The sequence below is a fragment of the Uloborus diversus genome, unplaced genomic scaffold (assembly GCF_026930045.1).
Source record: "Uloborus diversus isolate 005 unplaced genomic scaffold, Udiv.v.3.1 scaffold_575, whole genome shotgun sequence".
In the NCBI taxonomy this organism is placed as follows: Eukaryota; Metazoa; Arthropoda; class Arachnida; order Araneae; family Uloboridae; genus Uloborus; species Uloborus diversus.
This window is the reverse complement of record NW_026558764.1, coordinates 48,402-74,338: the sequence shown is the minus strand read 5'-3', so window position 1 is coordinate 74,338 and position 25,937 is coordinate 48,402. Positions and strand designations below refer to the sequence as shown.

The 25,937-nt window shown below is 32.5% G+C and overlaps 1 protein-coding gene across 1 annotated transcript in view; it reads left to right on the top strand.

Moving 5' to 3' along the window:
- LOC129233643 (condensin-2 complex subunit D3-like) overlaps positions 1–25,937 on the top strand; it is a 52,887-nt gene that overhangs the window by 13,153 nt on the left and 13,797 nt on the right. Inside the window, exon 2 of the mRNA XM_054867617.1 lies at positions 12,880–13,005. Coding sequence (XP_054723592.1) covers positions 12,880–13,005 — 126 coding nt within the window. The remainder of the gene's footprint in view (positions 1–12,879; positions 13,006–25,937) is intronic.

Here is a 25,937-nt window from a genome sequence, read left to right as displayed (position 1 = left end):
AGATAATTTTACCAAGGAACAAAAAGAAATAGATAAGAAAAACAAATAAATTAAAGGGAAAAAAAGAAAAACAACTTGGCAAAGATCGTTTTTTGACTGGAGAGGCGATGGATGCTTAATCATTTCAGCTAGAAACATAGTCGCCATATTTGGTCATTCACAAGATCGAAGTAGATAGATGCTTAAGTGCCTAAGTTTTGAAAAACAAAGCAGAATCCGGTGTTTTTTTACTAAAAACTAATGAAAATAACCTAAAATGTGCAGCAAATCTTTTTATTAATAATTTTCTTGAGAAATGAAAAATTTTGTACATTTAAAATTTCACCTTATCCTCATTGCGTTGTGCTCAGAAGCGCTAAAAACTTTTCGACTCAAGTGTTGTCTCATGAGGATTTTTATTTTTTAATTATTTTTTTGCAACAAATTCAGAAGTTTATATTTTAATTTCTGTCATAGTCGCCAGGTTTCGTTATTCCCAAGATGTTGGTATGAAAGACTCTTTAATTGTCTACGTTTTCGTAAACAGAATTGGATGTTTATTGCAATGCAAACTTTTGAAAATTATGTGAAATGTGCCATTTTTTTCGTATAATTCTTAATTGTCTTAAAAATGAAAAATTTTATCTTTAGAATATTATCTTATCTTTATTGTTTAGAGACTAATTGCTAAAAACTGACTATTTCATCTAAATTGTAGTTTTTTAAGGATTTTGATGTAACAAATTCAAAAATCTGTTTATAAGCATAAAAGTTTCACGTAAATGCCATTTTTGGCCATAAGCAATATGGCAATAGAGAAGCCTGTTACTTGCTTAAGTTTCCAAAAACAGAATTGGATCTTTACCTCAATACAAGCTATTGAAAATAACATAAAATGTACAATAAATCATGTTTTTTTTAATTATTTTCATGAAATATGTAAATTATTGTCTGCACAATTGTATTTGATCTTCATTGCTTTGGGAGTTTGCTATAAACCAAAACATTCATCTAAAATGCAGTTTCCTGCCAACTTCTCATTTACTAATTTATTTATTTATTCATTTAAAAAAAACTCAAAAACCTATTTTAACTTAAATTTTTCATATTTAAATAAATATGTATTGAGAGAATAATTGTTTTTCATAGTGCGCAGAGTTCTATTTATTTTTTATGAAAGTAGTGAAAACTTCTCTCTCCCCACACCCCTTTTTTATACTTTAAAACTAGGCGACAGTGGTGGCCACTAAGTTTTTCCGGCCAGTTGGAAAATTTCTGAGTCTTGACCTTTACCAGGGACTTGTGTATTTTATGAAAACTTAAAACAAAACTAATAATAATGCTGCAGATTATTTTCAACTGCCCAAAATAGTGTCGCAGACTGGCTAAAAAGTTTCTGCTACTGCCCCCTCTCCCCCCACTTTTTATTGGAAATTATTTTATTTTCCAATAAAAGAACCAAAACTATAAAAATTACAAAAAAAAAAAAAAAAAGAAACTTTAAAATTTTCAGAACAGGATTTACCTGTTTTACTTTTTACATCTTTTTACGGAAACATTTTGCCCCCCCCCCCTTTTTGTGGAAAATTTATGTAATTTTCCAGTTAAGGAACCAGAGCTAGAATAACAAAAAAAGCAGAAATGTCAAAATTTTCAGAACATAATTATTTGTTTTACTTTGTACATCTGTTTACAAACATTACTTAGCACAAGCAGTCGCTTTTTGCTTATGTATTCATTGTTTAGAAATCAATAAATCAATTGTTTTATTTAAACAAGCCATACTTGGTTCAATGAAGTTAATACTAAGTGCTTGTGATAACTTAAAATACTTGGAGATAAATACTGTAATTCTAATTCATGTCTAAGTTTCTTCGAGGGAAGTTATTATGTATATAATTCATCAAAATCTTAAGAAAAACATGTGTTAAGTTGTTAGATTTACGTCAATTTCCTCTTACCTGCTCTCCAAACCAGCCCTAACAAAATGCTGTACTTTTTTCTCTCTCTTTTTTTTCTAATCCCCCCCCCCATCCCTCCACACATACTTTTGAGCCCCATTTGCGGCATCTGCAGGGCTGCCACTGCAGACTAAAAAAGCAACTATTTTGAAGAATTGCAGACTATGACACTATTTTAGCCTAAAATAAGACAAAAGGGACTTTTTTGTAAAAAAGTGCTACTATTTCAGCTTAAAAGCAACCAAAAATAAAAAATACAAAGAATTAAAAAAATGAAAATGTAAAAAAATTCAACTTCAAATATCATTGGCCGAACTTTTAACTTACTCTGGTCTGCCAAAATTCGGAAAAGTTGCTTTCTTTATCGCTGAAGATAACTATAACAGCTCCCCCCCCCCTTTTTTTTTGCCATCAGACACCTGATACATATTTCTTGCCAACAATAATAACCTCATAAAGAGAAATATTACTTGTTGATTTGGTGGGGTCGAGTTGGCAATTACAACCTTGTACCTTGTACTTCCTGGTACGGAAACAAGTAGTTTAGATTTCACAAACAAATTCTAATTCAATAACAAAGCAAAGTTTAAAGGGGCTAAAGAAGCAAAGTTTAAAGGGGCCAAAGGCAATGTTTTTTAGGTATTTTAGTTACTGTGGACATTTTTACCTGCCATTTTCTCTGCGGCTGCAATATTTGGACAATGTTATTTAATGAACATAGAGTGTATTCAGCCGTTTTTACTATAACTATTTTGCTTTTTTGTTGAGGTAATTAAGACATAAATGTGTAAGTATAAAGGAAAGCTTTATCTGCAAAATGAAATGAAATTTAAGATCAGTATTAAGCATTTTTCTTTTATGATTTAAAAGAATCCATGTACTATATAAAACACTTCAGTGTGTCTTCAACACTTACTTGCTTATGTAATATTTAACTTACTTCACATTCGTAAGTACATTTAAACACTATTAATAAAGCAAAGTTTTGGAATGTGACTTGTTAAATTTTTTTAAGCACATGCTTACTAATAGCCATTACAATTATATGAGCGCTAATGTTTGCTTTGTGTTATTTAATAAACATACACCATTCAGTCTTTCTTTTTTTTTTTCGTTTCACTCTAAAGGTAAATACAACTTCAGTGCAAATGTAGATAAAAGCTATCGATTGCTTTATATGCATATGTGATTGTGAATTTAATAACCGTGTTTAGGGTGGTTTTTTTTTTTAATTTAAAAGTCCAGCATATTATAAAAAAAAGTTTCAAACACTTGATAGTTTATTGAAGTTTTTCAATTTACAAAGTTTGAACAGAACAATACCTGTCAGGTCCTCTAGTTGTTTTATAAATATCTCTAATGTATGCACACCTTTCACATTCTTATTATTGAAATAAGATTGGTACGAAACCATGTCAGGAACACCATTTATGTGTAAATGGTTAGAACTCTGCTTGTCCGTGTGAGCCCGCTTATATACCATGCAGCTGAGGTATGTCTTATTTATCAAAGTATATATAACATGATTTAATATTAATACTAATTAAAAAATAGTGGGAGACTACTTTAGATACTATTTTTCTCATTTGGCGACTATTTTGCAGACTATTTTTCATTTAAGTTGCTAGTAAAACGATTATTTTTAGGACCATAACTCAGTGGCAGCCCTGCCTCTTGTTCAACATCTTTTACAACGGGAAACAAAGTTTCATTGCAGTCAACTCCCGCTACAACACGGTTCAACTTACACGAAAGGGGTATAACGCGAATTTTTCACAAGCAACAAATTTTAGCGCTGACGCGAATTCCTTGTCGACAAAGTGAATTTTTTAGGAAGAAAGTTTCAGCTTTGTTATTGGCTACTAAACACTGATTTCATGAACGTTCTTACATCCCATTAGCATCACTGACAGCAAAAGTTCTCGCACCAAACTAGTCTATGCATCATGTTGTCAGTGCATCAAACAATCACTCATCATCTTTCTTTTTTTTTTTCATTCTACTTGTTAAAAGTTGCTAAAATAAATATAATGACACCTTAGTGCGCTGTTTCATCCAAAATTTGAAGACTACAAAACGTCGACAGTAGCACAAAAATAAATATGAGTGATTCTTCCATGGTACAATTAATTGTCGAAACAAAAAGATATTCGTAAACGTTCAGAACTTTGTTTCAATATTGAAGCTTGCAGGGTAGTCTAAGCAAAGTAAATAAATATTATGAAAATGGAAGCTGCGCTCTTGTACTGTGGATTAAAGACATCAGAAAGAGAGGCTGTTGCCATAAATGTAAAGGTTACAAAAGAAAAGGCGAAGCAATGGTATTTAAAAAGAATAACCATCTGATCATGGAGCATAAATCATCACCACTTTATTTTTCAACTCATGAATATTACTACATACTGTGTGTGCCGTGTTCCTTTACTTTATGTCTCTCCCTCTCATTGATCATTCATTTTGTGCATCTCAGAATTTTATGTTAAACTAGAGGACCCGACAGACGTTGTTCTGTTCAAATTTTGTAAATTGAAAAGTTAAAAGATTTCAATAAACTATCAGGTGTTTGAACCGTTTTGTTGAAAAAAATAAGTAAAAAGAAAATGTTTTAAGCTGCTTGGTGTGAGAATGTGTATATTTATAGCAACTTGATTTATCTAATGCAACAGAGCAGCTGTTTTATTAAATATTTTTTCTCTCGTACTTGATGGTTTGTTCCTTTAGCCATACTCAAAGGATAAAAAGCGTCCTCAGATATTAAGTGTAAAAAACTAACTACCCATCTAGAACAAACGGGAAATCCCGCTGCAACATCCCCCATATGAATCATAATTAAACAATCGAAAGGATGTCTTTTAAATAAATGATAAAGGTAAAAATAGTTCTCTGAATAAGCCAAAATCACTGATCCCCCCCCCCCCACTTCCGATGTAAAATAAAAATTCTCAACTAAAATGACTAAACACTCTTTAAAAACAAAAAACAATTCTTTGCAATTTGAAATATTTTGCCAAATTAACAAAAACTACAATAAATTATATTAACAGTAGCTTTAAAATGTAAACAAATGATCACGCAACTCTGTTTATAGCCAAAGTCGTCAAGCCACCATGTTACTGTAATCCAGCCAATCAGTGAGCAAAGCCAACTCCGACTGATTAGCGGTCCAATCTTTTGAACGAAAACTTTTAAAACTTCATATATTGCTCAATTTGTTCTTTCCACCAAAGATAAAGATCTTCCACTGCACTGATATTTTGTGTACAGAACTACCCTGTTGTAATTTATCTGGATGAAAAATAAAATTTGTTTCGTCTTTAAATTCCATCATCTTTTCCTTTAATAATGTACTGATTAGTTAGATAATCCTTAAAGTATTCATGACATTGATGCCAAAACAGATGGATTTGAGCCAAGAAGCAAATGTTGCTAGGTACGATTCTTTCTGATCAATTGGTTAGGAAAATCTACAGCACCGATCCGGTCACATGTGTTCAACTACGACAACAGAACACACGTTTTGCGTTAACTTTCCAGTACTTGACTTTAAAATATATCTCGGTCCTAAAATCGTTGCTTTCAAGAAATGAACAAAAAAAAAAGGCTTCACTCTCTCTTTATACGTTTTATCTATTCTCAATTGACATATCACAGTAGGAAATTTCATTACAAAAAGCAGAGCTGGCTTTCTTATTGTCCTTTGGCAATGGGTTAAATATTTATTTCAGTTCTTGCTCAACGATAGGTTAAAATAAATATTAATTATTTGGGAGATATAACCATCCAATGTTTACATTAATTAATTAACAAAAACACTTCCGATTCAATTCATCACGCTTCGAAACCATGCTTGCCACAACTTAATTACATACAAAAAATTTGATCAAAATCGGTCCAGCCGTTTAAAAGCCTTATGGTGACAAACATCCGCACAGAAGATTTTTATATATTAAGATAAAATGCCTTTTTTTATTTTTTAAAAACAGTAATGGTTTAATTCTTTATGTAAGAAACTGTAATCAGGGGTCGATCCAGGTTTTATTTTTTGGGTCCCCATTTTGTGAAAAAGCAAAATATTTTTGTGAAATTTCGTTATTTTTGTGAAAAAGCAAAATATTTTTGTGAATTTTCTTTATTTTTGTAAAAAAGACCTTCTCATGATTTTTTTCTTGGAAAAGATTATATTAAAGCATTTTTAGCTGTCAGATCGTTATAGAAAAGCCCTATACAGGTTTCAGGGGTGATTGCAAGTTCTTGAAGAATACCTGAAAGCTGTCAAGAGAAAATGCGCTGGGGGAGGGGGGAAGTAAGACCCTTAACATTTTATTCGTAATTTGACACATACATTACATTTATTGCTTTTTACAAATATACATATGCAAGGCACACTTTCTTAAGGTGAAAGTCTCAACAGATTTCCTGTTTGCCCCTCTCAAATACTTTAAGAGCAATGAAAATTGCACATGCAGCTGAACGTAATGATAACTCCTAATAAATACAATATGAACAGACTCAAAGATAACACATATTTCTTAACACAGAAGTGAAATACTCATTAAAGATTCCATGTATGTGTTTGAGAAACTTAAAAGTAATTAAAACCCAAAATAATACTGCACCAGCATTCAGCGTTTAATTTTTTGACATTTGACGTTCTTCCAGAGTAGGTATTTCGTTTAAAACTTTTCAATTTAATGATGTTAATAAATATATAAGAAATTTTATTTGTTTGCCTCTTAACAAGGTACAGTAAACATCAAAAATGCGAAAAATTCGTTTACCATGGTCGATGTAAGGAAATCAAGATCTTCAAAACAAATAAAAATATAAAAACATCATGTAAAATAATTTTATTTTAAGTAAAGTTATTTTAGAATTGGATTTTGAAACTCAACACAAATTAATACTAAATATATATTGCGTAATCAAAGTAAAATTTAAGATTTTCCTGAAAACAAGCTACCAATCACAAGTGTCCCTCTCCCGTCCCCCCTCTGACGCTCTCAAGCAAAAACACCTCACGCAGCAAGCAAAAAGATAAGATGGGGAAGGTGGAAGAGGCTCCCGCGTAGATGCGTACACATTTGCGGTTAAAAAATATTGTGAAAAGGCTGTCTTTTTATAAATTTTTGTGAAGGGGCTGCTTTTACGACGCGGAATTTTGTGAATGGGGCCGCTTTTGCGATGGGGAATTTTGTGAATGGGGCCGCTTCTGCGACGCGGAATTTTGTGAATGGGGCCGCTTTTGCCATGCGGAATTTTGTGAAGGGGCCGCAAAGCGGGCCCAATTTGGCGCTGGATCGACCCCTGGTAATGTATAGTTTAGGATGCTTTAAAACAGTTTAGGGGTGTTTAACAGTATCTAAAAGAATTCAGTGTGTTTCTAAAAAAAATTGTATATGTACATTTTTCTACAACGCGAAATTTTGACTTACATAAGGAGTCTTGGAACGCATCCCTCATAAAAGTCCAGACTGGACTGTATATGAAAATAATGTCATGATGGACTTTTTAGAAAGTTCATAAGAGACCCAGAGTTGAGTGTGCCAAAAATGCGTTGTTATGGGTAAAAAGTGGGATAATGTAATGTTTCTAATAAGGAAAAGTTTAATTAGAATGAACTAGATAGTTTCTGGTACTATGCTAATATTTTTTGTGCTGGGCAGAATGCATTCTGAGAGCAATATTGAGTACTGAGCAATATTTTATTACCCAAATTACTGTTAAATACGAGTTTAAACTATTTGATCCAGCAGGATAATGCCTAATGACATGTTTCTTAAACCTTACATCTGACAGGTCTTTCCAGTCTTGAGCTCATTTCTTTTGCATTGAAAAGGGTTCCTTGTAATGCCAAAACACCTGTCTGCAGTAATCTGCAATTTCTGCTTTTTGACATTGTTATTTCTTTTTTTACTTTTCAGCACAAAGGTATTTATTTAACTAAAGTTGTAAGTGGCAAAAACCTATTTTTGCCGGGTTGAAAAAAACGGTTTTTTCCACCTTTGACAAATATTTGCCAACCCTGATCCTGAAGTAGAAAGTGAGAAAATGCATTTGAGGAAGGACTACTTTTGATTTAAATTTATCAAATGCTTTTTCTTGTGTAAAATACATAAATTTAGGTTCCTTGAATTTTCTGAGTCCCTGAACATCCTTAATTTTCTTGAAAAAGTCTTTGAATTTTTTTTTAAAGATAAGATTGGAAATCCTGTTATATTTTTGGTCAAAGAAGTCCAGTTTCAAAAGTAGAAATTTTATATTAGTTTTTCTTCATGATATAATACCTCTGATAGAAATATCATCCAAATAACTTTTTGTTGATTTCAGACCACAGCTAATTATGCAGTTAGAAAAGCATTTATGTAGTGAAAATGAAGAAATTATTTGGTTTTACATTTCCATGTTTGCTGCTTACTCAGATATTCCTTCAAGAATGTTAAATCTTGTGGTTGAAGTGTTTTGCAAAAATCATGAGTCAATGACATTCCTTTCATCAATGGAGTATATTATCAAAATCTTGGACCAAGTTTCGAAAAAATTGCCAGCTGAGACATTGAAAAAGTTACAAGGTAGGGGACTAAGTGTATTTTTCTCTATAAAAATTTTTCATTTCTGTTTTAAAATATGAAATTAAATAAATTTCATTAGCTGTGTGGAACTTTGTTGTAAAGACATTATGAATGATAATAAGAAAAGCTAGGAGTTGGACGTTCGTGATATATACTGGGTTGTCTAGGGGTTTTTTTTCCCAGCTCAGAAAAAAGATGCCTTAGACAAAATATCACTTTGTTCACTTTTTCAGCATATAAGAAATTCCATACTAAAAATGAATAACTTAGCAGCAGCATGTTGTATACACACACTATCGTGTGAACTGTTGATTAGTTTATTTACAAGTTTTTTTTTTTTTTTCTTTTTTAATGATATTGCATTTATGAAATAGATGAATATTAATGTTAAGTTTTAATGCATTTAGTAGTAATCATAAAAAATTTAAATTTGTTTTTAAACACAAAAAATACATATATTTGTGTCTTAAATAAGAACCTCCGTGTAAATCCATAATATATGTCTGCCATTTTTGTTGCTATTTGTGCTTTGAACTTTGCTTCTGTTTTGGTTAGTGACAATCTGACAAATTTCGCTCATCATTATATATTTTCTGTTAAGAGCTAAAACAAAATTTACATGTTGTGCATATTTTGGTATAAGTTAAGTTCTTTATTCGCTTATGATACTTCTACTAGCGTTGGAGTTTCCTTTTCCCCAAGAGTTCATCCATTAGTTCTCTATTACTAACTCTTCACACCTTTGTTGTTTAGCCAGATTGTCTTGATACACTACTAATTTAACATCAGTGTGAAAATATTAAAGGTTAAAACAGCAATGATTCTGAACCAGTGACTGCCCATCAGTGCTTGGATTTGTAATTGGAGCGATATTGATGCATCTGTGTGTTTCTAGAATAATTTTAAACTGGTTTAATGATGTGAGATATACACCAGATTTTTGCATCGCCCAGCATTAGAATGTGCAGTATAACTTCAATTTAACGATACCGTATTTAACGATTTACTCAATTAAATGATGCATGGATTTGACTGCATTGAATGTTTACGTTCCCGGATTTAATGATATATTTGATTTAACGATAACTTTTTCCAGCTCCTTAACAATCATAAAATCGGGGTTATACTGTATAACTGAAATTTCTCGTTTATAAATGTTTAATAATATTATTTGTTTTACCCATGCCTTTACATACTCAGGGTTGCCAACTGCTCCTCATTTCACAGAGTCGCTCCGAAAAGAAACTAAATCTCCAAAACTTTTCAAAAAAGTTATTTTGCTCCTCATTTCTCACCAAATTTACTAAACGAGGTTTCTCAAGCAAGTGCGCAATTGCTTATCTAAAGTTGCCAGATGTTTCGTCATCAGACATCTTTCACCAAAGACTCCCCCCCCTCCCCCCAAAAAAAGCCACCTATCTTCCATTCTGTGACCTTTAATTTCATTGGATTATTCATTGATTTTTTTTTTTTTTGGCTATATGCATTATTGCCTCTTGTAATATTATTTTTGTTTTTAGTAATATTCTTAACCTTAAAGCTTTAACTACCATTAAAACATTCAATCATATTCAAGGTCTTTTCTTTTAGTACGAGGGGGGACCCAAAAGTATCCGGATTTTTGTTCTAAAATATTTATATATTAGTTTATTCACAAAATTTCTTTTGTCTCTTTCAAAGGGTTGAAATACACTTGTTAATTCTTTTTTTCCACTGTTAGAAGCTCCCCTGAAACTCTTTAGCTTTGACCATGTTCAGTGCCCATTGCGAAGCAGTTTTTTCAGCCTCTACATCATCAAAACGTTTTGATTTCAGAATTTTTTTCATCCTTGGGAATGGTAAAAGATCACAGGGGCCTAGGTCTGCCGTATACAGGGGTCGAGGAACGACTGACCACCCCTGAGAGTCCAAATAGCGATTAATAGTAATAGTGAAGGCTAAGTGTAGGGGACCGTTATCATGGCAAAGGAACCATTCTTCTGATCGCTCGCACAAGCACCAACTCACTCTTGTTTCTTCTAAAGTTTCGTCAATCATAAAAGGACGACTCTTGTGGATTTTTTGGCAGATTTTTTCAATGTTTTTATCATTTCGAGACAGGGTTGGCAAAAACCCGGGTTTTTTTAAAAAAGCCCATGGACCCAGGGTTTTTTGGGTTTTTTTAAATAAAACCCAAAAAAAACCCAACTAAAGCTGGGTTTTTTAAAAGAAATGTGGGTTTTTTTGTCTTTTTTTAGGGGAAAGGTGGGGTACTCGTAGCATATTGTAGCATAAGTATATGGACAAAGCACAAAAATTGTCTTGACAAAAAAAGCTGGAAAATTCAGCGTTTTCTGAAGAAAGGTATAAAAGACGACAAAATTCAAGAATGGTGAAGTTTCAGATTTTTTTAGTTTCCATGATTACTAACATTAAAAGCAAAGTTACTTCTTGAGTGATAAAACCTATTGTTTATTTGTTCGTTTTTAATTTCGACATTTTTTTTTTTTTTACTTTATTGTATTTCATTTTGTTATGCAAAACTACTGTAGAACCTCAAGTAGTTTAAATCCCTTTTTACTGAATTCCAGCTTAATCAAGACATTTCTTTGAATTTTATGTTGCCTGTTTTTCTATTTCTGTGTACGGAGTAAGAAATATTAAACTTTTTCGTAAGATAATGAAAATACTGTACATGCTATTCCGTTTTCTGTCCGACCATTTGTAAAACCTGTTAATTTCTAAAAAATATACCTTGCTTATTCGAGTTTTGTGACGTGTTGGTTTGCAGAAAATAATTCACATAAGAGCCTTTTAGCTAAAGTAGTAAGTATCCTTTGTACAATCTGCAAATATTGAGAAAATCTGACGTGACAGGACTTAGTCAAGATAATTTGAGTACCTTATTGACCAGTTGAAGGAAAAAAGTTAAATATATTTATTTAAAATCTTTGAAGCATTTTTTAATGCCCTTAAGAGTTAAGAAATACTATTAAAGTTCAAAATTCATTTTTTATGTCCATTGCCTATTGTGAAGAAGAAATAAAAAAGAAGTTTAAATTGTAAAAGTATTTAAATTAATTATTTTTAAAAAAAAGTTCTCAGAAAATTTTAAAAAACCCAAAAGTGGGCTAAATAATGGGTTTTTTTAAATGGGTTTTTTCAAAAAAACCCATTGGGTCCAACCCAATTGGGTCCAATCCGGCCAACCCTGTTTCGAGACGTTGAAGGGCGCTCAGAACGAGCATGATCTTCAACACTCATGCTACCACATTTAAAGCTCCCAAACCACTCGAAAACTTGTGTACGGCTCTTAGTATTGTCCTTAAAAGCTTGTTGAAGCATTTGGTAAGCTGTTCCATTGCCGACTCTTCAAGCAGGAAACAAAATTTCAAGCTTACAGTTTGTTCTTTCAAATATGCCATAATGAATTCACAGGCGGAAAGCAACAACACCTGAGAAAACCAACGCTACAATCAGACGTTATCAACTACACTGACGCTACTTGCACAGCTGGTTTGTGGAGGTCTCATTTTGAGCCATCTAGCTGAAGAATACTCTACTACATCTAGGATTAGCATCGCACCATTAGTTTGGTTTCTTTTGGGTCCCCCCTCGTATTATATTTTGTTATTTTAATGCTATAATGTCAGACATGTTTTGGGAAATTTGTTTATGCTCAAAGTGTGACCTAGATTTTCTAAATGTTTTATCAATTGAAAAATATTTTTTATAAAACTGTTTTAGATGATTACAGTAGAATACCTTATAACGCCAACCTATATGATGCAATTCTCTATAAAATGCACAACTTTTCAGAAGTAAACAATAGGTTTTGAAGGTAAAAAAAATTCCCACTGATTTACCTTGTAAACATGAAAACTGTTAGACAAATTAAATTATGAAAGAATTTTCATTTTCCATCTTAATTCAGAGCTTTTAAATGAAAATTAGTGTTCACAGTAAAAAGGAAATACCAGATAGTTCTTGAAAATGTAGCTGTTATGCAAACCATGAAGCTAGCAAAAGTGTAATTCGTTTTTTTTTTTTTTAATTGTAAACCATATATACAATTTTTAGTCATTCACAAATAAATACTTAGTGCTTTAATACTCATTGCAGATAGAACTCATTTGGAACTTGAAATATATACGTATCACTTTTTTTTCCATTACTGAACATAAACACGCTGAATGCGAAATGCACCTGAACTTGCTTCTCTAAGGTTGGCAATCCTGATCACTGTTTATTAAGTATGAAAATTACTAAAAGCTGTAAGAAAAAAAAACTGCTATTTATCATTAATAAAAGTTACGTATTTTAGTGTGTATGTTTACTGATGGGGGGAAAAAGATTTTCATAAACATATTTAATTTTCAGGTATGTTTCAGAAGTCACTGACTGAATTTTCTGTTCCTGTTGATTTTGTACCTTTGTATATCAATAGCTTAAGGCAAATCAATAAAAGCTTGAACGAAGAGGATGAACTACAAAAATTAGCTGATGAAGTTGTTAAGGTATGTATGTTTGTTTTTACTTTAAGGCTCAAATTTAAGACATCAAAAGAGAAAGTAGCCTTAGACAACTAGCATTACATTTTCAGATTAAAAAAAAAAATACATGTGCATTCAAAAAAAGAAATAGAAAAAAAGTGAACAACTTATTTTACAGCAGGATTGTTTAGTTTAAACCAGTTTTTTTTTTTTTTATACCGTGTGGTTTTTTCAAAAAAAAATTTTTTTTTTCTTTTTTTTTTTGAAAACTTAATTGTTTTCCCCCAAATGTTTTCATAAATTTTACGTGTTATTGCCAAGAGTAAAATAATTGATGCAAAGTAACTAGCAAAGCTATATAGTTATATATAGTCTTAATAAATGTATTATATTATTATAGACTTAATAAATTTAGAAAGTTATATTTTTTAAGGTAATGTAAGTTCGTTAAATAGTTTTTCTTTTTTTTTCTTCTATTTTTTTAATCAATGCAGCTTTCCTATTACAGTTATATAAATATGCAAGGCAAACCAACAAAGATTTTTAAAATTACATGGGGAAAAAATCTAAATTGCTCTTTTTTATTTATTCAATTATTATTATTTTTCAGTCTTTTGCATTTCAAAATAGTCCAAAAAGCATATTTCAACCAAAACTTTATTTACTTCCTAATTTGCTTGATTACTTAAGATTTATTGAGATAGATTATTCACCATTGAAGCGATGCATAGTGTATATAAATTTTAACGTTAGAATATTAACTTAGAAATTAACGTTAGAAAAAAACTAAAGAAGTCCAAGAACACTTAGAGTAGCCATAAAATTGTGCTTATACCTGCACACTTTTTGCTTCCCCGATAGACGATGCAGTCGGAGCAAGAAAAGAAAAGATATTAAGTTATGAAAGCAGAAAATATTCATGTATTTCAGCGCTCTTATAAAAAAAATTTTAAAGCCAAATTTTCACCTTTCAAAGAACTTTTTTTATCCCAATATAATAAGAGAAGTCTTGTGTAGGAATGGTGGAAGAATGAACAAACATTACTTTTTATGACAGTCTTCATTTGTAAAATATGTTAAAAGAGTATTTTTCTGAGGCTTTAAATTATTTTTTTTTTCTTTGATAAAAAAAAAAATGTATTCCTAAATGCATTAAACTGGGAGAAATAATGTCTACAATGGAAAACATAAGGATTTTTTTTAAACTGACTTGTCCTGTTTGCATAATTGTTGTCACTGATACATTAGGTAAATAAATTGAAGGGATCAGTGGATAAAGGTGTTAACTGACATTTTTAAAAACAATGAGTTTTGTTGATGGATGAAAGTTTTAAATTATTATATTTCATATAAGCTAGCATTGAAAGTCCTATTCTCATAGGCGGATTTAGGACTGAGTTCCTGGGGGGGGCAGGATTTTTTTTTTTTTTTTTTTTTTGAGCAACATTTTAAATTCCCCCCCCCCCCCAAGTTTTGGTCTGTTTTCCTTTGATGCATAAGGCCATGCTTTACTTTTTCTTTTTTTCGTTTTTAATGTGTTTTCATGCTGTCCTATTTGCAGGGGTGATTGTGTTCTGGTATTTTACCGAATTTCCGGTATTTTTATGTCCGAAAATACCGGAATTATTTTTTTTTGTTATGCTTTTATCTCCCTACCTCCGCAATTTTTTAAAATTATATAATACTCATCAAATATACCTGCAAGAGCCTTAAGATGGACACCTATCCCTTAAGATGGACAAATAAATGTCAAGATAATTTGTATAACACCAGCTCAAAAGTAACTTTGTAACCCATTAAAAATTTAATCACATGTACACACAGTATTTTGACTCAGAACTATTTAATACTATGGCAAAGATGCACTTTAGTAATAAGGGTCAAAGATTACCCCCCCCCCTGGTCTCGCTTTGAAACTTTCAGGTATTTTTTGATGAACTCACAACCCCCCCCTGTATTTGAATTGACCTGAAGAGAGGTGACTGGTATCAAGAGAGTGACGCAGGGCTCCTTTTTAAGTAGGACATAGAATGTTCCTTAATGTAGGGGGTCCGGGGGTTTGTCCCCCGGAGGAAATTTTGTAAAATGGATATAAAATTCTGCATTTCGAAGCCTTATAAGGGTTAATTGGATAGACAAAAATCTCTGGAAAAAAAAAGACAAATATATATATTTAAGTTTTATGATTTAAATGTGCGTAAGTTAATACTTTAAAGAAATGCTATACAGATTTAGAAAATATGTAACATGAGAGTAGCATACTACTTATTAGAACAATTCATAATTTATACACTTGATAAGAAATAAAATTGAAGCACACTTTGCTTAGGAGTTTCAAAGACTTGTCTAATTATTTTCAAGGTTTGGTTGGTTAGATTGGTGTTTTGGCACAAGAGCCCTAGTAGGTTATAATGCGCCAATTCTTTTCAAGGATTTTAGAACATTTAATAATTTAAGGCACCTCATTTACACTTTCCAGTCTCTGAAATTGAGTTCTAGATTATACATTTGTACAGTATTATTCAAACTTGGTAAAAAAAAAAAAAAAAAAAAAAAAAACAGCTACTTTAAGTTTAAAAGAAAAAAATAAACTATAGAATTCTCTCATTACAATAACCTTGTTTTTAATTATAAGCAGTGCAGAAAACGAAAAGGAATAGAGGTAGTGTATCATTTTTTCCGGGCTAAACAGATTAACAATATGCAGTAGAAGCAAGACAAAAGCAATCAGTACAAAAGAATTTCCAAAATACTGCATTTGGGATTAAGTAAATAGCAAGATATGAAACATCTGAGTCACAAAAATTTATTTCAAGTAATATGTTAAAAACGTAAGCACCATGATTTTTACACTTTTGATGCAGGATGTAGCAAGGAGCTGAATTTGACACATTTTGGCATTCCTCCCCCTACCATTTGTTAGAAATTTTAAAATTTCAGGTTTGTAGCCACACGTTTTCCAAATATTCAAGGTTTTCAAGCACTTGAAAATAAAATTAGTTTTTTCAAGCACTTTTCATTTTTTAAGGAACAAATCATGCAATTTTTTTGCGAGTTACGGACCCACTTCAAAGCAGTAACCTGAAGCTATGGCTTATTTATCTTATAGGCAAATCCGGCCCTATATGTAATTCACTCTTACCTGCAGATTTTTGTAATTTTTACAAAAATTCGTCAGTTTTTACGGTTAAAGGATTTTTACAATTTTACCAATCTGAACGTGTGAATTCCAGAAGGTTCTTCAAAATGTTTTGTCTGTAAGAACACAAAATATCTCATTTTTGAAGCCACGCAAATTGAAAATAAACATTCTGAGAAAGAAAACAAATCATAACGAGTAGATCGTTCTGTTAGCGCAAATGGGGCAGGGGGGTTCTTTTTGTTTTAGGTTCTAATTTAATACTTGTCAATTATTATAATAGTTGCAGCTGAATGCATAGCTTGTTTAGCCTATATTTTCATTTATATACTTGCCCAAATGGTTTTCAGTCCAAAATAGTGAATATAGGCATATATTTAGCACCCCAGTGACAGCTGTACTATTTGTATTTAATGTTCTTTTTTTTTTCTTTTCTCCCATCAGAAAAGGACATTCGCTATTCTCTTCATTTTCATTGAACTGTCCAAAAAAGAAAAATAATAATGATTTTTTTGTTTTAAGATTTTGGAAGATGTGTTCTTACTATTTTAAGTCCTCCCAAAACTGGGGTGCATTGCCCCTCTATGCCCCCCTCAATAAATCCAAATAATAATCCAAATATAAAAATTCTCTCTTCTGAACAAGTCAAAAAAGAAAAAAAAGATTTTTTAAAAATTTTTTGGAAGATGTGTTGTTACTATATAAAGTCCTCCCAAAACTGGGGGGGGCATTGCCCCCCTCTGACCCCCCATAAATCCGCCCATGCCTATTCTGTGTATTTCCAGAGATTATAGATGATAAAGGTGTTATCTAACATAAAACCGTAAATTTTTTAGTGGTTAAAAGCAGGGCTGTGGAGTCGGAGTCGAAGAGTCGGAGTCGGACTGATTTTGGGGTAAAGGAGTCGGAGTCGGAGTTGTTAGAAAACTTGCCGACTCCGACTCCGGGTTTCTTTTTTTCTTTCCTTTTCACTGACTCTCCTTGCATTTTTTAAAAACTGACTACCAATTGGTTCAATTACATGTATAAAAAGATACTAATGAGAAAATAACTGCCAATATGGCAATCAGCTAGCCTGAATGCTTACCGAACTTACTGTAGCCGTCCTCTAGTTTGCTTGCTTTTTAACTTAACTAATAGCAACTGTCAGCAAACGGTTTTGTTGCCTAACATTTTCAAGTAATCACTTTCAAATAAAAATAGAAATATAGTGTTTTGTTCGATCTCAGTTATAAAATTGCGAAAGAAACGTAACAAATTAATAAGTCGAGGCCCGTAGCTAAGGTTGAAACGTTTAAGGGTGATCGACAAATTCAAAAACGTTCTGGCGCGAAAGCACGAATCCAAAAGATCCAATGAAAAATAATCTAATGTTTTTTTTCTTTATTAAGACTATTTCTATAAGCTTGGTTCTCACTAAAAAGTATGGAACAAAATAAGTGTAAATGATTTCTTGATTGCAACACTCAATAATTGCAGCTAATCTTAAAATCTTAATATTAAGGTTAATTCTAAAGCAGACAATAAAATTTAAATTAAAAATTTAGCGAAGAAGAAATATAGGTATAGTAAAAGCTATTCGTACAAATTTGTATAGCGGCCGCATTTTGTGTAAAATTAGCTCCTGATGTATATGTACCCTATTTTCGTTGAAATTTGATTGATGAAATATAATTTAAAATATATTCGAGAAAATTTTCAGTATTAAAGTATTTATAAACTCTGAAATTAACTTTGGGTGTCATCTACCTGATGGGTGTCACCCAGGGAAAACCACCCCCTCTCAAAAACTTGGATTTAGAAAAAAAAGCTTTTTTCTCTCAAGTTACAGCTTTCAAAAATTGAAAGCACACGATTTGATCAATATCTATTTGTTAAACATTAAAGGGGGACAAATTGCAGATAATCCTTTTCAAATTTTTTAAAAGGGATTTTTAAATCATCTGACTTCTTAACTCGTAACTGTTGGAAAATTTGATTTTTAAATTGAATTTCTAACGTTGTATGCGTCTTGGGTTTACAATAAAAAACAAAATGCGAAATTTTCATGAAAAGGAATCAATATTTCAATCTCTGTTTAGAGGTTTTCCCCCTTCCCCTGAAGGGAGAGAGGGAGTTGAAAAAATACAATTAAAAAAATCAAAAACATCCGGAGTCGGAGTTGGAATCGGAAGTCGGGCGTTTCAAAATCCAGGAGTCGGAGTCGGGGTCGGAGTCGGCCATTTTCCTTCCGACTCCGCAGCCCTGGTTAAAAGTGTTTACTATGTTAACACCTTCATCCACTAGAGGGCACCCTTTTCATAGAGTTAGCACCGTTTTTGATTTGAACATTGGTTCGAAGAAAGGTTTGTGAAAGTCCTGATATTTTTGATATTCAACATGAGATATGTGAAAATTTTATTACCGATGCTAAAGTAGACATATCACCTTCTCCTGAACAATTTGAAGAGTTGACTGAAATGCTCTGCTCTAAAAACACCATCCAGAAAAAGAAAAAGAACTCCACATGCATGGAAGCGAAAAAAAGCAGCTACGGCTAGGCAGAAAGGAGAAGCTTATGTTTCCCAGACAGGCAAATTAGTAGCAGCAAAATCAGTATGTAACAGGTACTCTTTGCCATGTTAAGTGTCGTTTACAGTTTTCCTCTAAATTCAGTATTGATGACAGGACTTCCATACTAACTCAATTCAATAAACTAGGTGTGAATGCTAAAAATTGTACACTTTTTAATAGTACTGAAATTAATAGCATTAAAAAACAGAGCACAAGTGCTAGGAAAAGTAGGGCAGCTTCATACACTATTATGTCACTTTCGACTGTCAAACTATAAATATTTGCAAGACAGCTATGTGCTTTTTGTGTGGTATTTTAAAGAAAAAAGCTTGATATCATAAAAAACAGTATTTCAAATGGGTTGTCAGCACCACTTCCAGATGAAAGGGACCATCACAGTTCAAGACCACACAAAGTGGAAAATGATGTGAAAGCATATGTAATGGAGCATATAAACAGTTTCCCAGCAGAAAGTTCACATTAATCCAGGTGCTGCAATCCTCACAGAAAATACCTTTCCCCTCTTCTTAGTATCTCAAAAATGTATGCATTATATATTGAACGATGTAACGAAACTCACCAACGAGAAACCTTTTTTGTCAAAGAGTGGACATGCAGAAGTATTTTTAATAGCGAATTTAACTTGTCCTTTTCACAACCAAGAAGCAATACATGTAACACATCTGATTCCGGGAATAATGATGAAGAACATGAAGAGAATTTCAAAGCTGATTTCGAGTCAAATTTGATAGGGAATATGCAAAAAGTAATAATGGTACTGCTTTCATTACCGTTGACTTACAATAGACTATGCCATTGCCAAAATTAACATCGAAAGCCTTTTACTTGCGTCAGATGTGATTTTACAATCTAGGAGTACATATAATTTATACAGGGTGGCGACAGATCAGGGAAATCAGGGAGGTCAGGGAACTTTCTTAATCAGGGAAAAGTCAGGGAAATATCAGGGAATTTTGAAAAAATAACAAAAAATCAGGGAAAATTGATTTTATGAACAAAAAATTTTTTTGCTTTACAAAATTAAGTACTCTAATTCCCTACGCATTTTTCGCCAATTAGCTGTTCAAAAAAAATAAATAAAATTAATGAGGTACAATTATGCACTGCCACATTATTGAATCTTACTTATTAACCACAGGATGAACTTCCTAAGATAGCTTCTGTGTCTGTTAGGTTGTTTATTTTACCTAGCTTGAAATTTCCTTTTACGCTTTCAATGCTATGTAAAATAACAAACAAGGTAAAGAGGAAGCCTTCATTAATGCCTTAGCTCCTTTGCCTTTATTCCATTGTCTCGAAGTAATTAGCGTACCATGGGTCTGTCCAGGATTTTTCACAGGGTCCGTTTTTTGTGAAAAATCAAATAATTTTGTGAAAAATGAATTAATTTTGTGAAAAATCAAAAAATTTCGCAAAAAAAAAAAAAAAAAAAATTGTTAAAACGAAATTTTAGAATTTAGAGATGGCACAAACTGCATCAATTAAACTTAAAGTTGAGTGTTTTCTTCTTCTATGACGAGAAAATCATTCTGAATTTTTTTTTTCTGATATTTGGCGGGGGGGGGGGGGGGGCATCGCTCTTTCAAGTATCAATATTTATCTACCATTCTGCATTATGTTAAATTATACTAGATATATTTCTGTACAGTATTTAAAATAAGTATAACAAAAATATAAATAAATAAAACAAAATTCAGAATAGGGTTCAGCATTCAACTTTTTGACCCAAGACACTCTTAAAAAGCATGAAATTTCGTTTCTAACTTATAAATTCCGTGATTTTAACAAAAATAAAAAGAAATTTCAATTGTTTACCTCTTAACAAAGCGTAATAATCATCAAAAATTCGAAAAATCGGATTCCCATAGCGGATGCAAAGAGATCGCAATTCTCAAAGTAAAGGCATCAAAAGTATAAAAACGGCTTGTAAAAGAAATATTTTTGATAAAATTATTTTAAAATTGCATTTTAGAGTGCTATGATAACATATCATTAATATCTGTGAACACAGTTGACCCCCCCCCCCCCCCCAAAAAAAAAATAAATAATAATAAAATAAACCATCTATTCAGCATTTTAATTTTTGACTCATTACAGAAAATGGAATTTTGCTTTAAAAACTTGAAATGAGAGTTCTAACAGAAATAAAGAGACTTTTCATTTATTTGAATCCTAATAAAGCGAAGTTAGCTTGAAAAAAAGAACAAAATATGATTCTCATATCGGATGTTAAAAGATTGCATTTTTCAAAATGTAGACATCTAAAGAAAAAAAAAACGGTAATTAAAAGAGTTTACTTAAAGTTAATCATCCTTGTTAGCATCGAAAAATCAAAACCCATATAATTTTCTCCCAAAATAACAATTAAACATCGCACCGCACCGTAAAAACGCAAATATTGACAAGCCGACAAAATGATGAGAATATTTTCTAATCTCATTATAAAGGTTCAACGCCAGACGCTAAGTGGTGATATTTTTGAAGTTGGTAACCCTATCTGAAGCGATCATATTTTTTCCTCACCCTTACTATCCCTTTGCAGTTCTAAGTTCATTTCGCAGATATATATTATTATTGTTTATTAAATCATGAGCGGAGAAAAGTGCTTACCAATGCCTTTTCAGAAAAGTTTACAACAACACCGCTGCTAATTAGCTGTGATAAAACAAACAACCATTATATTTATTTGGCAGTAGCAATTATTTATCGCTTGCAGGAGCATCGGAGCATCGCAAGAGTGCCGATTTTTTCTTTTTTTTTTTTCAAAATTAGCCGATTTTGTATAAGCTGATCCCTCTAATTTGACTTAAAAAAAAAGGTTCCAAAAATTATCGGTTTATACAGAGAAATATGCGGTTTATACACAGAAATATGCGTTATTTTGCTTTCAGATTTGCTCTTTCAATAAACAATTTGTGACAGATCCGATCTTGTTTATCAGAATTTTGTGAAGGGTCCGTTTTGTTTGATCGGGATTTTGTGAAAGGTCCGTTTTGTTTGATCGGGATTTTGTGAAAGGTCCGTTTTGGTTGATCAGATTTTTGTGAAGGGTCCGTTAACGGACCCAAATATCCTCTGGCCAGACCCCTGCGTACTGTAATCACGATTTCAAGAAGAAATCTTTGGTTTTTGAATTAATACTATGAAAGCTTAAAAGTTATTACTTCTTTGCAGTTTTAATTTAATGACTAAAATTGAACTTTCAATAAAAAAAAAACTTTGTTTTTTGCCGTTATACTATTTGTTGTCACCACAGATTATAAAGATTTTCTTTTCTTCCGACTTAAGAGTGATTCTTTTATTTTATAACCAAGTTGTATTCTTCTTTTATATATTTTGAAATTAACTAATTGCTTTTTTTTTCTTGCATTTCAAAGTTTGTTACAAAAGCAATCTAAGATTTTTTTCGTTACATACTTAAATCATTTGAAATAGAGTTAACTTGCATACTTAAGTAAATATTTTTTATTGTTAAAATGCTGTATTCATTCATTAAAGCCTATGTTCTTGATTAGAGAAAAGCACCCTATGAATGGATGTCAAATGGTTTCATCTGTTTTGCATAAATATGTCAATTAGTTATATAAGAATAACTACATTACTTCTATTCTTTCACTATTACTTGTTATTCTTGCAACAATTATTATACTGTTTGAAAATTTTGTTCAAAATAATTTCAGTTACTTTTTAGTTCTATCATAAATACGCATGTTTTTAAGAGTGATTTTAATAGTTTATTAAAATTCTTATGCTAAGTGGTTTCTGGAAGTAAAGTATTTTTTTTAATTTTATTTTCTATAATCTTTCCATGTAGAAAAATTTAATATACTGTTTTGTAGGGATTTTTTTCCCCAAAAAAATTGATTTGGTATGTTTTTTTTTTAAACCATTTTATTAAAAAGTAGCATCTTTTAAAAATATATCTTTAGTTCAACAACTTTACTCAACTTAAAACGTTTCAAATACTGCATTTTATACAAAAATACAATGGATTTCAAGTAGAGCAAAGAACGAAAACCATTATCATTGGTAACGTAAATCAGGGACGATCCCTCAAGCGTAAACTATCTTAAATTCCATTATTTCCAAAGATAAATCCTTTAAAGTGACTGATTAATTAAAAAAAATAAGTCCCACTATCGATCTATAAATTACCAAATGCAATTTGAAGATGCCCTCCCCCCCCCCCCCCCCCCACATGCATCAACAAAGTAACAAAGTCCGGGAGCCATACCTCAATGAGAATCTAAGTCCAGGATTAAAGTTCAAAAAAAAAAGTCCAGTATCACAACAATGAAGAAATCCAAGTTCAAAGTCGGCCAAAAAAAATGCACAAGTTCGGCAACATCAATTCATCCAGTATGGCGATGAAGTTTCCCAACACACTAGTGTAGTAGAACATACGACCGCCCATAACCTAAAATGTTGTCTTAACCGATGCTATAGACATTGTAACGTACCAGACCATAAATACTAAAAATAAACTTTTATTTGTCTGGAGTAATTGCATACAGCTATGTACAATTAGTTTACAAAGATTGTAAATGCAGGAATATTATCCACAGAGGACTAACTTCGTTGGAAGTTCAATCCATTGGCTTTACAAACCAAACTTGGAACATTGCGTTCCCAAGAGAATTTCGGACCTCAGTCCCGGCTCGTGGCGTAACCATCTCTGCCTCCAGAAGCCTTTCAGACCCCCGAAGGAAACTTCGATTCTCACCACAGGGTGATCTGTGCTCCGAGACAAAAGAGGAGGAGCGGCGCCGTAGTGACCGCAACTTTTGCGTAATCTTGAAGGGGATCTTGTGCAAGACCGTGGGACGACTGCAGTGGTTGCGTGTGGTCTCCAAGAATGACCCCCTAACAAGACGTAATCGTGGTGGGAGGCCGAAAAGAACCGTTGAGACCTCACAGCTCCTTCCCCCTTAAAAAGGGAACTTTTCACATGGGTGGAAAGTTCAAAAATTTGGAAACAGTTCAAATAGTTTGAAATAAGTCCAACACACTGTTATGCAACTCTTGTCACACTTGAGTCATGTGTAAACAGTTCGAAATCATAGTCACGGTGATTACAGTTACACATACATGAAACAGTAATTTCTGACAAGAAGAGAGCAGTACCATTTCCATACTTGAGAGTGACTCAACCTCTTAAAACATATTTCAAAAGTTATTACAACCCGAACTAATTTAACATTAAATTTATTAATGTTATTTTCTGTACTAAAATTAACTCTAAATAATCCAAAACTATGTGATTTATCACATGAAAAATGAAAATGCATAAAAATTTCTTAGCTAAATAAAAAAAACAACAACCTTCAAACCTTTCTTTTACTGAAAGAATGAACGCCTTAGGCTGTCGACATTTTGATGTTCTTTTCCTGGCCTATGTTTGACTTCAAAATTGTAGGGCTGAAGAGCTAACGACCATCTCGTTAAACGAGGATTGGTACTTGAATTTTTATTCAACCACACGAGTGGATGATGGTCTGAAATTACCTTGAACGGTAAATTTGAATCGAGATAAAAATGTAATTTCTTTACAGCGAAAACTATTGCGGCGCACTCTTTCTCACTCGTGCAGTATTTTTGCTCGGAGGCTGAAAACTTTTTTCTTAAGTATAAAATGGGATCTTCTTCCCCATTTTCATCAAACTGCTTAAGCACTACGTCTAAACCACGATCTGACGCGTCCGTTTGCACAATGAATTCACGGTGGAAATTCGGAGCAAACAAAACTGGCTGACTCGTCAACATTTCTTTCAATTGAAGGAAGGCCTTCTCGCATTCAGGAGTTCAAACAATTTCCCCCTTTTTCGACCTCCCTTTCAACATGTCGGAGAGAGGCCAATAGCCAAAAACATCAGAATGTAGCGACTGTAGTACCCCGCTAATCCGAGGAAAGCACGAACGTGCGTCTTTGTTCGCGGAGTAGGGAAAGATCGAATGCTTTCTACTTTCGCTTCTGCTGGAGAACGGAAACCGAAACCTACTATGTGTCCCAGATACTTAACATGATTTTGCGCGAACCTGCATTTCGATGGTTTAATAGTTAGGTTAGCCTTTGAAATGCACTTGAGTACCCAATCTAATTGTTTCAAATGGGATTCCCAGGTGTTGGAATACACGGCTATATCGTCAATATACGGCACGGCGAAAGATTCACAATCTTTTAACAGTTCTGAGATAATCTTAGCAAAAATATAAGGACCATTCCGTAGCCCGAAAGGAAGCCGTAAGGGTCGAAAAGTCCCAAAATGTGTGCAAAAAGCTGCTAAATGCTGGGCTCTAGGAGTCAACCGAATTTGCCAATATCCCCTAGCAAACTCTAAAATCGTAATGTACTTGGCTGCACATACCTGTTCAACGCGTTCCTTGATATTTGGAAGCGGGAAATATTCTGTTCGAACAATTTCGTTTAATCGCCTATAATCTATGCAAGGCCTAGGATCCTTTCCAGGGACTTCAATTAGAATGAGGGGGGATAAACAGTCTGACTCCCCCCACTTCAATAATGCGTAGGTCAAGCATTCTCTGAACTTCTGCCTTCAAAATTTCATTTTGCCTATGCGAGGCACTATAAGGTTTTGAACGTATGGGTTTGTCACTTATTAATTCGATGTCATGCTCAACCAAATTAGTGAGACCCGGATCATTTGAAAAACTCTTCGAATACTTATAACTGCTCAATTTGTTCTGAATTTAGACGATCTGAAAGATTACTCGATTGAACTATTTCACTGAAATTATAGATGTTGGGGCGTTTTAACTGAATGTAAATAACGTTAAATAAATGGTAAGTAAAGAGAAGTGACAATAGCGCTGATTCTATCATCTGTTCCTTTGACTTGAAAAATTTTTTACTGACCAATTATTTTCAACCATTCTTATCTTTTGTTTTTAGAAAAGGAGGACTTGAAAGTTTGTCTTCTTGCCACACCCACTCGAAAATGTCAATGCAGTTGCATTCAAATTGATTCAAGCGAATGACATCTGTAAAAAATAATATTGTTCACCAGTTTTTGATCTTGGGTTTCTTAAGATTTTAGGCCTGAAAATTGATCTCTAGTTTTGGTTGAAGACTAGGACTGGGCGATATCAGAATTTTAATACCGTGATATATCGCTCTCCAAATATCGATATTTTCGATATATCGATACATTCATGGGAGGGGGGGTGCAAAGGATCGAAAAACGACAAAAAACATTTCTAAATATAATAATATTTCTCTAATTCA